At 34.9% G+C, this 12,512-nt stretch overlaps 1 protein-coding gene across 2 annotated transcripts; it reads left to right on the forward strand.

Annotated features, from left to right (window-relative positions):
• The first annotated feature begins 6,856 nt into the window (after positions 1–6,856).
• LOC139520966 (mediator of RNA polymerase II transcription subunit 25-like) lies at positions 6,857–8,495 on the forward strand. Of its 2 annotated transcripts, XM_071314093.1 has the most exons (2): positions 6,857–7,884; positions 7,918–8,495. In XM_071314093.1, the coding sequence occupies exons 1-2, from the start codon at positions 6,884–6,886 to the stop codon at positions 8,387–8,389; spliced, it is 1,473 nt and encodes a 490-aa protein (XP_071170194.1). In that variant the 5' UTR covers positions 6,857–6,883; the 3' UTR covers positions 8,390–8,495. The 2 variants fall into 2 exon arrangements, with proteins under 2 accessions (XP_071170194.1, XP_071170186.1); XM_071314085.1 differs by having other exon boundaries at positions 6,858–8,495.
• The last annotated feature ends 4,017 nt before the right edge of the window (positions 8,496–12,512 follow it).

Raw genomic sequence — 12,512 nt, forward strand, 5'->3', positions numbered from 1 at the left:
TGTCACACCTAGGTATTTTGCCTTATCGACATGTTCAAGAATGTGGCCATGTAAAGTGTAATTATATACGAATGGATTTTTATTTCGGCTGATGGACATGACATTACACTTGTCTGGATGGAAAGCCATTTTCCATGTATTTTCCCAAATGCCTAGTGTGTTGAGGTCTTTTTGAAGAGTTTCGCAATCACTGTTTGATTTTATTACCAGATATGCAATTGTGTCGTCTGCAAATAGGCGTATGGTGGAATTTAGCCCAACTGGTATGTCGTTTATATAAAATAAAAACAGACTTGGGCCCAGGACAGATCCTTGAGGCACTCCGGACTTTACAGGGACATAGCCTGAAGTCTCACCCTCTAGGATAACTGCTTGGGTACGACATGATAAGAAGCCCTGTATCCATGCATTTGTTTTCCCCTGTATCCCATAGTAATTTAATTTGTGTGTTAACAAGTTATGACTGACTTTATCAAAAGCTTTGGAGAAATCCATTATAAGTTCATCTGTTTGTTTTGAGTTTTCCATATTTTTAGTGACATCATCCACAAATTCCAAAAGTTGAGTTTCACAAGATCTGTTTTTTTCGAAAGCCGTGTTGTAGGGGATACAGGATGTTATGTTTGTCTGCGTGTGTCATGATTGCGCTAACTACAACATGTTCCATAAGTTTACAACATATGCATGTCAAAGAAATAGGTCTATAATTCTCTGGATTATATTTGGAACCTTTCTTGTAGATGGGTGAAACATGTGCAGTACGCCAGTCAGTAGGGACTTCGCCAGTGTCTAATGATTTTTGATATATAAGGCATAGTATTGGTGAAATTTCATGTGCTAACTCCCTAAGGAGGCGTGGCTTAAGTTCGTCTGGTCCACTTGCCTTGGATGGGTTTAAATTTAGAAGAAGTTTTGAGATACCTTGGATGGTGATATTTATGTCGGGCATGGTAGGGTAAGCTGTTTTCTGTTGCATGTATTGATTGCTTTCAAATTCAGTAGCAGTGATTTTGTTTGGTTCTGAGAAAACTGATTGAAACTGCCTGTTGAGTGCATCAGATTTTTGTTTGGTGTCAGTTATAAGTTTCCCATTCTGCTTAAGAGATGTTATTCCACTGTAGTCAGTTTTTTTGCTTTTAATATAAGACCAAAATTTTTTCATGTTGGAAAATTTGTTTTCATCTGGTTTTGGTGTTACAATATTTTCAATGTATTGCCAGTATGATTGTCTGAGTTGTTTTTGTACCTGATGTTTAATTTGCTTATACTTGTTTCTCATGTTGTCATTTCCAGACTTTTCATCTTTTTATATAGTCTGTCTCTCTTTTTCATTAATTTTCTTGTTTCAAATGTTACCCATGGGGTTTTATTTTTTGTAGTTAGCTTTTTGTGTGGAATATGCTCACTGACTAGTTCATTGAGTTTTGTTTTGAATTCTAGCCACAGTTCATCAACAGTATGTGTATCAACCTTTTCCTGTATGGTATGTTGTAAGTTGATTACTTCTTTTTTCATTGTTTCCCAGTTTGCCTTGTTGTAAATCGGCACATTTCGTGGTGTTTGTTTTAGCTCAGATGGTGTTAAATTGAATTCTATAAAGACAATGTCATGATCTGAGATTCCCGGCATGATTTCAATTCGTGGGACCTGGTTTGGTAAATTTGTGATCATGAGATCTAGTATATTGTCCTTTCTTGTTGGATTTTCAATTAATTGTACCAAGCCCGTGTCATCCAAAGTATTTCCAAAATCATAATGTATATTTTGGTGGGTTGATTTTTGTTTAAGTATTTTGTTTTTCCAATCCCACCCTGGGAGATTAAAATCTCCTCCAATTAATATAGCTGCATTTTTTATTTGAGTAGCTCTCCTAACTGATGTGTCAAACTACTTCATGCTTTGATCATCAGATGTTTTTGGGTTGTAAAAGGATGATATATAAAGTGATCTGCTACCCTTAATTTCAATTTTGGCCCATACCATTTCACATTTATCGTCAGGTGTAAGGTTTTCAACTTCATCACTTATAAATTCTGATTTTATTGCAATGAGTACACCGCCACCCTGCTTGTTTTTTCTGTCTTTTCTGTATAGTGTGTACTCTTCAGGAAAGATTTCAATGTCTTTTATTGTAGAGTCGAGCCAAGTTTCTGTTCCGATTACAATATCCGGTTTAGTGCTATCAATTATATTTTGAATAAGGTGTTGTTTACGTTTGATAGACTGAAAATTGATGTTAAGTATTCGCAAAGGTTTTTTACAATTTGTTTTTGTTTTATTTGTACGTATTGGTGTAGACTGGTGAGATGGTTTAAATGAGTTTGTTGGTGTTTTCATGCCACAGTCATCATTTGAATAATGATATAGACTTTCAAATGGATTAGATGAACTTGCACCATGTAGGTCAAAAGGACATGTGCTATAGTTTGGATTTTCGCAAATTAAACAATTCCAACTTATCATGCTATCATTTAGTAGATCATATGTATTACTGTGTATGTTCTGACAATCAATATGATACCATTGATCGCAAGTTTCACAAACGATACCTCTGTGTTCCCAAGTCACAACATCATCACATGTGCCACACATGTATCTTGTGCTGTCATTGCTTGGGCCAGGGTTGCTTTCAATGTCATTAGATTGTGTTATAATGAGTAGTATAAAAAACAACAGTAATTTGCTTGGTTTTAATTGGTCATTGGGGTGTTTCTTTGACAATAATTTTTGTATGACATATAGGGGTATACATTTGGTGGTATAGTACTCATGGTATTGCCATGTTATCCTTTCATTATATTCTGATGAAAAAGGGTATGATTTAAGGCTAACCCTTGTTCCAATGACTTCATGACTTAAGAATTCACTTCTATCTACATGTAAGATGAATGATGACAATGCGAAAGGTTGACATGTACTAAGAGTGATATCTGAGCTAGCCACATGTTCATCATACTCAATTTTAGAATAAATTTCGTGATATGTGATCTGAAACAGTAAAACAAATATGAACAGAGAGAGCGAGTGAGAGTGAATACTACACTGCCGATGAAACATGTTGAAAAGTGACTTACTGGCGTAGTGGTTGGACAGGACCTGTGAGGACACACAATATGATACAAGTATTAGCTATTGGGTCACAATATGTACACAAATGAGCAATGTTAGTAATGATGAAACATATATGGCCTTTTACTGAGAGTGCTTTGTTTACACCGGAAGTCACCTTTCAGCTGATTGAATCATGTGATCTAACTGGCGGGATATTTGTTTATCAGATTGACTGATTTCAAAAATCTATTCTGTAAGTACTTTGGTCTACTTATGAGTTGGAATGTGTAGTGTAACTCTGAAAAATATGTTGTTTGAATACTTATTAATGAAAGTGAAAAAGTGAAACAATAATTACTTTTTAGGAGACAGTTTGGTTCAATTCAGTCAAAATAAAGTAAGAAACAACATCACTGGTATTCACTTGCAATAATTCGACCTCATTGAATACTTGTTATAGGAACTTCATTTTAACCCCTTATCTAAAGATGGGTTATGAATAACTTATGCAGTTTGTTTTAGATTTATGAGTTTGACTGTCCCTTTGGTATCTTTCGTCCCTCTTTTTTATGCGTGTTCTGTTATCAAAAGGAAAAAAAAATGTTAACATTGAAAGTGAAACAACGAAGGGTAAACCTTTTGATTCGCTGATTCGATTCACAAAAACGATAACATGTTGCAGACGTCTGTCTCCATTTTTTGTGTAGATAAACAAATGACTTTTTCTATTTTTAAGTTTGGTGAGTTCTAAAAAGGGAAATAACTCTTGTAGATTTCAGGCAATTTTTGGCATTTTTATCTAATTTTTATAAAAAAAATCTAATGAGCCCCAAAAATGTTTTTGCAGAAATGAGAAATATCCATCTTTTGGAATAAAAGCTATTTTTTAGTTTATTCAGGAATGGATGCGTTTTTTCATAAATTAGGAAAAACGTTGGTTCATAATTGCATTAGAATATGCTAAAATTCATACTATTTACCTAGATTAAAAATGTCAATTTGAGTTTAATATCAGAAAAAGTGAAAAAAAAGTCACTGAACAAGTATTTAAAAGAAATTGATATGATATAAACTGCACCAAACATATTATGCTGTATATAAGTCACTGTAAGCCGACAAGCAAAAATCAGCTATTTTCAACATTTTAAAGCCTGTTGCCATGGTAACCAAACATAATTCAGGGTAACATGTACAGACTTTTTTTCATATTTTATATCAATGTTTGTTGTCAGAAAGTTTAAACAAAATCGGTGACCACCCGCGCCCTACTTTGGTTGACGGTTACAGAGAATGGGTGTTAATATGCGTGTTTAACCTATAATATGAAACCAAATGGACATCGAAAAATCCAATTGCACGAGTTTGCCGTCTATTCATAACTATATCTATGTTTATATCGGGTCACATGACCGTAGGCAGTCTTAGAGCTCAATGGTTACCTAGATGGCTTCTACAGTAACATACCTACAATATTAGTTTGCATAACAAATTCATATGCGCTCCAAAGTATGATAATTTTAAGAATTAAAAAAAACCAGGAGTTTTTTTGGTAGTACCTATGTTCCCAAGGTCAGATTTTTCGTATTATACTTTAAAGGTAGGTTGAGAATTTGTAGGTAGAAAGGTGACTAAGTTTTATCATCGGTATAAGGAAATAATTCGTAAATATAATTCAACATGCAGACATCTAATATACGTTCAGGCATTTCACATCCAATCCAAATTTAGGCACTACAGATTTTTGGTTACTACTGTTACATTTTCAGCATTTTGAATGTTTTTCTATTTCAAATCTCTTAAACTTTATGATTTTCATGGAATATTGCTATCACTGTTGGTATTATTTCTGTACCAAACTATTTAGTACAAACCAAGTACTGTAAAATACAAGTACCTAAATATTACAATAATTTTAAAGTAAAGAAACAGCACTAAATATTAAAGGTAGATTTCCAGTACTACATATTTTTAGAACAGAAATAGTACCTATGAAAAAGTAGCTGTGTAACTGCTAGTGGTCTGTTGTTATTTATGTATTATTGTCATTTTATTTATTTTCTTTTGTTACATCTTCTGACATCGGACTCGGACTTCTTTTGAATTGAATTTTTATGTGCGTATTGTTATGCGTTTACTTTTCTTCATTGGCTAGATGCATAGGGGGGGGGGGGGGGGTTGAGAACTTATAAACATGTTTAACCCCGCCGCAATTTTGCGCCTGTCCCAAGGCAGGAGCCTCTGGCCTTTGTTAGTCTTGTATGATTTTTAATTTGAGTTTCTTGTGTATAATTCGGAGTTTAGTATGGCGTCCATTATCACTGTACTAGTATACATATTTTTTAAGGGGTCAGTTGAAGGACGTCTCCGGTGCGGGAGTTTCTCGCTACATTGAAGACCCATTGGTGGCCTTTGGCTGTTGTCTGCTCTACGGTCGGGTTGTTGTCGCTTTGACACATTCCCCATTTCCTTTCTCAATTTTATAATTCAACAGGACATACCTGGTTTCTATTAAGTTAAACTTAAGGTATAAAAAATATAGAAAGCTGTGAAATTTCAAAATTTGGTTGAACAGATAGGGGTTTTTAATTGTTGCTCCGACACCTACGTAATAGAGAATTTCTAGAATATTTTTTATTGCAGTTAGTTAGGTTTTTATTCTGCTTCGTTATATTAAACGTTCAATTATAAATTCACTTTGTCTTGTTTATTTAATTATGAATAATTGTAATGCTCTATCTAGGGGAAATTTGTACATGTTAGAAGTAATCAGTTGACTTTGGTAGGAGTTGTGAGTATTTGAAGCGTGGTCACAAAGGTATCTACACTTGATAGATCTTGATATCATTTAATTTTTTTTCATCGACCAGTCCTTGGAGAAGACATTAAATTTTTTCGGAGAAAGAATTAATAAAAAATAACACAGAAGTTTTCTTTATAGCTCAGCTAGCCCCAAACATCATGTCGGGCATGGTAATTTCTTAAAACCATTAGATGTCTTCTGACAAACAATTTGTACATGTAAACGAAATGTTTTACTATTGATACTAGGAAGATCCTTGATTATTATTTTTGTGTGAAAAACCCCAAGTAAGAAATGACCACCACAAAGGAATATGAATAAAACCATACGAATGGTACATGCATGTGGGTTCTCATACCCCATTTCAATATTAAAATCACATTATGCACCTTATTACCTTATGTTTACCTCTCATAGCTTTTTAACATCAATTATGTGGAACCAATTTTATCATAATCATTTGGTAATCAATGCAATTAGTGTCTCCTCCATGACAGTCTTGAACATTAAAACTATTAAATAAAATATTTAATGCTGGGTACATGACTGTCAAACATGCAAAAATCCACACTGTTCTGTGTCCACACTTTTTGGAATCTATGTCTAAACGACTGCCTTTTGCAGTCGTATAAGAAACGACACAAAACAAAACAAACATCACTCAAGATAGTCATTACAAACAGAAAAAACTAAAATTTGAAACCGTCTGCTCCCTGACTTCTGAAATTTGGTATCGTAACTTTGGGATTTAAACTAAAAATCCTAACTCCTCTATCTTATGCCTTCTCTGATATATAATCAAATCAAACACAGAGTCAGAACACATTATATAGGAATAGGTCGGTCAGATTTATAAAGATTGCTGTGAAACACACCTACTAAGATATCGGAATCATGGTAAACAGGAACTAGCCGTCTTTTATTGGGACTGGTGTAAACAAAACAGGTGACAGTGGAATTATCTTTGGTGACAAATCTGTATATAAATAAGTATACTAGTCTTGTACAAGTCATTACAAGATATATAACGAGATGGTACACAACATCATGAATCCACTTGGTAAAATGGTAATGGCTTTGTTGTTTCTACCGCTCGTAGAATCAATGGCTGTCAATGGTTTTAATCAACAAGTACAAAGGGACATTGGGGCCAGCGCTGGTGGACAAGCACTGGATTTAGCATTTGTTATGGACTGCACTGGGAGCATGGGATCGTATATAGATACCGCCAGAAAACATATTCAGGCCATTGTAGACGAAATTGTGACTTCTTCTAACACCACCGTTCGCTTAGCATTGATTGAATATCGAGATCATCCTCCACAGGATAATACCTTTGTTACAAAAACATATAACTTCACAGATTCCGTGTTCATGATGAAAATTTGGCTAAATGCTGCGCGCGCCACTGGAGGTGGGGATGGTCCTGAGGCAGTGGCTGAAGCTTTGTTTAAAGCCACAAAACTGTCTTGGCGTCCCGAGGCTACCAAAATAACTGTTCTGATTTCTGATGCACCTCCTCATGGACTTGTTCCGTCACAAGACAGTTCGTTCCCCAACGGATCTCCTACTGGACACGATCCAATGAAGATAGTTCGTGACCTTGCTCAAATGGGCGTGACCTTATATGTTATTGGTTGTGAACCAGCTATACTTCCATATAAAGACTTTTTCATGGCCCTTGACTATTTGGCCGGTGGGCAATACGTACCTCTGTCGAGACCAGAACTTCTGGTTGATGTTATAACAGGTGGCGCACAAGAAGAATTGTCAATTCAGAAATTTGAAAAGCTCGTACAGGTTGAGGTCCAGAAAACTATTGCAGCAGGACACACTGTTGATAAACAGAAAATTTCACAAACTGTATACAACATGCTAGTTAATTCGGGAGCAACATCGACTCATTTGTTATTAAACAATGCAACGTTAGAAGGCACAACGGATGCCGCAAAACAAATAGCATCGGCTACATCTATGGCGGAAGTACGACTCCATTTCCATATGGCAACTGCAAAACCCTACACTTATCCAACCTATGCACCAGGACACGCCGATATTTATCCAACATATGCACCAGGACACGCTTATCTTTCAGGGACGTTTGCACCTCGTCCTACAATTGGTCCAATATACACTTTTCCGCCAGGATATACGGGGAAGCCTTTTCCACCAGATCTTCCATCGACTTTAGCACCATATATTTATGTGGGTGGAGCATTCACATATCCACCTGGTAAACCATCTGTGATGACAGGTTTTCCAACGCCTTTTCCGCAAGGATACACCGGTTTAAATCCAACGCCTTCTCCGCAAGGATACGCCGGTTTAAATCCAACGCCTGCTCCAGGAGGAAAGTTTATAGGAACAGGATCAGGAGGAACGTTTACAGGAACAGGATCAGGGGGTTCCGGAACAGGCAAAGGGGCCTTAACAGGGTCAGGAGGATCCGGTTCCGGTACCGGGGACACATATAGTGCTGTTCATTCGGGAATTAGTGTGGACCAAGTCGACAGATTAGTACAGAAAGTTCTTGGTTGATTTCACATTAAACAGAGGACGTTTTATCGTGATTAAAGGATTATTGAATAAATGAGTTTATAAATCATAATATTATCAAAGAAGAAGGTAATTAAACTCAAAATTATCTGCATATTTAATTTGCCTAGATTTTACGGATAAAAATAAGCTTTTATAGTCACTTAAAGTCTTTGTGTCTGTCTTCGTATACTGTCCTAACAACTTCTTTTAAACTTATATTGTTTTATTGAGGGATGTGCCTGTGAAAAACAAATTTGGTAGTACTAAATATGATAAGATGGTTCTTTCATGACAGTTCTGTGATACGTTAATAGTTAGTTGAATCCGACGTCGCTTCCATCCGTCGCCACGTGACAAAAATGTTTTCATCGTAACTTCCAATAGTCCAGTCAAACTAAGTTTTAACCTCATACTAATTGCAACAGAAAATGTTTACGAATCTATTTAGCCCTAAATATACACAGAAAAAAGTCCCATAAAATCTAACTTGAGGAAAATTCAAAATCAGCATTAAAATTGGTAGGGGAGATAACTCCGCAAAAATGAGTCTTTTTTTGTTTGTCAGTTTTTGGTTGATTTTTAATTTTTTTATCATAAGTAATGATACTTTGATGGGGTAATAAGTTCGTATTTAACTATATTATATAGTCTTCTGCTCTTGAAATGTACAAAACCAAAGTTATGTGTATTTTTATTTTTTTGTGCATTTTTCATTAAAGAAACTGCAAATTTGTGGCTTTGTGTCCATTTTGAAAAAATAATGTGAAAATTTGGTATTGTTTATATCTGTATATTATATTTGTTCAGCATCTACCTTGTTTAAAGATACTTTAAACCACAAAAAGAAGAATATATGCTTTAAAATCATTTTTATCAAATTTGAGATTTTTTTACCTCGACATGTCGCCGGAAAAATTCAAAAAAAGGTCAACAGTTACTAACCAATTATGAAATCTAGATTGCAGCTTGATAAAAGATATGAAAATACCTTTATATTATAGTTGTTTGTTACACCATAAAGACGGCTAAATATCAAGAATCAATACATTCTGTTGAATAGAAGCGGTAAAGTTCTAATTTTGTATAATTTTTTTCACTATTTCTTCCTTTTTGCACAGTTATCTGCCTTTTTTTAATGCAAATGTCCATAGGAATTTTAAAACGTGAGCTTAAAGTCCTCCTCAAGTTAGATGGGATTTGTTTCTGTATATATTTCAGGTATAATTGTAAAGATTAAAACTTTAAAATCTTCTGTGGCAATTACTTTAAGGTTATAATAGGGTCAAATTTGTGCTAGATTGACTGGACTACAACACATATTGAGCGAACAGGTGAAAAAGTCTGATCATACACTGAACAAACTTTCAGGCTCAACCATAAGACCGCCAGCCCAGGCTTGTTAATTCCTTCTCTAGACAACAACAGAATTCAACCATTTTTTTGTGTTTAAAAATTGGCTTCGGTCTTGGGGATTCAAAGTTTATTATGATGATATTCATCTTGATCCAAATTTTATTCAATAACTTACACAAGTATAAGATACTTAATAAAACAGTTTCTTAATTCATTTCAACTGATCAGATTGATGTATATTACTTTTCCACATTAATTCATAAATAATAAAATATTATGATAAACTTTGATTTACAAAGGAACTATATGCAAGTGTATATCTAAAATAAAAGGGTTGTTCGACCAATATTTTCTCAATTTAACCCTTTTCGTGCGGGGGCCGTACTATTACGGCCATACCCAGATCACCGTTATTTTGGCTTCAATGGCGCTCCATACATTTAGAGGTCATCGTAATGCCATTTAATTCGTAGTGTATGCACGTTTCCTCAATCTGACACTATTGATTGTCATGTTTCTCACTTTTAATATTTATTTTGAGCTCGAAAACGAACTTCAAAATTTGAGATCGGACAAAATTGGGTTTTTTGAGGGGTGGGCTTACCTTCAACGTCTGAAACACAGAGTTAAGAAGACTGAAACCTTGACAAATACTGTTAACCTAAAGGCATATAACGCCTGATCGTGTTTATAATTAAATTACGCCGAGGAAACGTCTACTTCCGGTTGCAAGTCCAGTTAAAGTTAAAAATTGGAAAAAATCGAAAATTTGGTGAATTTTGGTGCAAATGACCTTCTTTACACTGATGAACCCAGATCAGTTTCACTCCGACCTAACAACGATTGTGATAAAAGTGTTCACTAGTGTACACCCTACATGAAAACTACAGATGGATGCATCTGGTAGCATGATCTGTCGGGCTTACAGGTCGAGAAAAAGAACGAAAAAACGCCAAATTGACGCTTTTTGCACCCGAAGACCAAATTCCCTCCCACCCTTCCCCGCCTCCTCACCCCGTGATCCCCTATCTTAGATTTCTTGCAATCAGTATGCATCAGCATTGCTGCAATCAGGGTACAGCTCATTTGCATATTTTTGCAAATACTCGAAATTTAGACAATTTCTGAAAACAACTCAGCATGTATTTAGGGTTAAGGACAAAAAACAAGTCAAAAGTTGGTAGTTGATGATTAAAATGATGTTTAAAGTTTCTGTAAGTCATAAAAACACATAATTAGTTTCCTGATATATATATGTCTTCGACTTAGCGTTCTACACCATCTAAAACTAAATCCAAAGTGATCACATATATCCAGCATGGCCAAAATCAAAAGTCGTATTGGCTATTTAACCACGAAAGTGAGGTCAAGGTCAGGTGATACCTGCTAGATCGATAAATTACTTATAGTACTTGAAAACCAGACCTGGAATGAGGTCAAGGTCATATAAAACCAGAGGCTAATAGAACAAAACAGAACAGAACATATTTTATTTTCAATTAAGGGCCCACAAGGGGCATACAGAGCATACATGAACAACAGCATTAAGGACCTGATTGTCTTCACAGTTTAATAATGCTGATTATCAAGTATAGAAAAAATTGGAATTCTTTGGCAATCAAAGTCAAAGAGAGCATCTCTATCTGATTTAAAATTTGCACAGTTAGTTAAAAAATGGATTTCATCTTCAACACAGCCAGAGGAGCATTTTTTGCAAATTCTTTCATTTCGTGGAATATTTGAAAAACGACCAACTTCAATTTGAAGCTTATGAGCAGAAATACGTAATTTGCATATAGATCTTCTAAAATCAAAGTTCTTAATTAAAGAAAGATAATTTTCATAACCAAAATTCTGCTTGAATTTCACATAATTAAACAGTTTTCCATCAGAAGCTTAATTTTGGCTAGCATACCAATTGCTAATATATTTAGTGTGAATTAATTTGCTAGATATGTTCAAAAATTTATATTGTCCGAAATGTTTTACTTCTTGTTTAATTTCAAAAACTTCTAATACTTTTTTAACAAATGAGAACCAAGAAGTTATGTTAGATTTGTGAAGCTCTTGTCTGCATTTATAAGCATCTTTCAACAATCTAATTAAAATTAATTCCTCATGCGCGACATATAAGAACAGGAGCAATTAAAGGATTTAATTTTAATTAGATTGATCTTTCAATAGACTGAATTCAGTTGTAAGATTTTCAAATCTATACCAGTATTTTACAATTGACTTTACAATATCATAATGTAAGGGGAAACGCCCCAGTTCTGATAATTATACAGCAAAATTGACACTCCTTTTGTGTACACCAAGTATTTTAGAAAACTTAAGATGGAGATTCTCACACTTAAGAGTTGTTGTATTGAGACTTGCCCATGCCACATGTTTGAGTTGTCAGAAACATATACATCTTTATTGTCTAGATATCTTCGTTTTACCAGTTCATCAATGATTTCTGAATTACGACGATGTAAGCGATTATCAAGGCGGGGAGTAGTTAGTGACACTATGGTTTTAGCTTCTTTCCATTTGCTAGAAATTGATTCTACTACCATTTGGGTTGTTGTTTTTAACGTCGTTAGTTAGTGAATTATAGTATAACTAATCGCCGTATTTGAATATCAAAAATAAGACAACTTGTGACCGAACGCCGCTATGGATTAAACTCGTGCGCCGTATTTGAATATCAAAAATAAGACAACGCGTGACCGAACGACGCATGGATTAAACGAGTGCGCATAAGACAACGCGTGACCGAACGACG

Source organism: Mytilus edulis, chromosome 1, assembly GCF_963676685.1.
Source record: "Mytilus edulis chromosome 1, xbMytEdul2.2, whole genome shotgun sequence".
Classification (NCBI taxonomy): domain Eukaryota; kingdom Metazoa; phylum Mollusca; class Bivalvia; order Mytilida; family Mytilidae; genus Mytilus; species Mytilus edulis.

Bases quoted from the DNA above. Each gene is read 5' to 3' on its own strand.
- LOC139520966 (XM_071314085.1), top strand. From the start codon at position 6,884: ATGGTACACAACATCATGAATCCACTTGGTAAAATGGTAATGGCTTTG.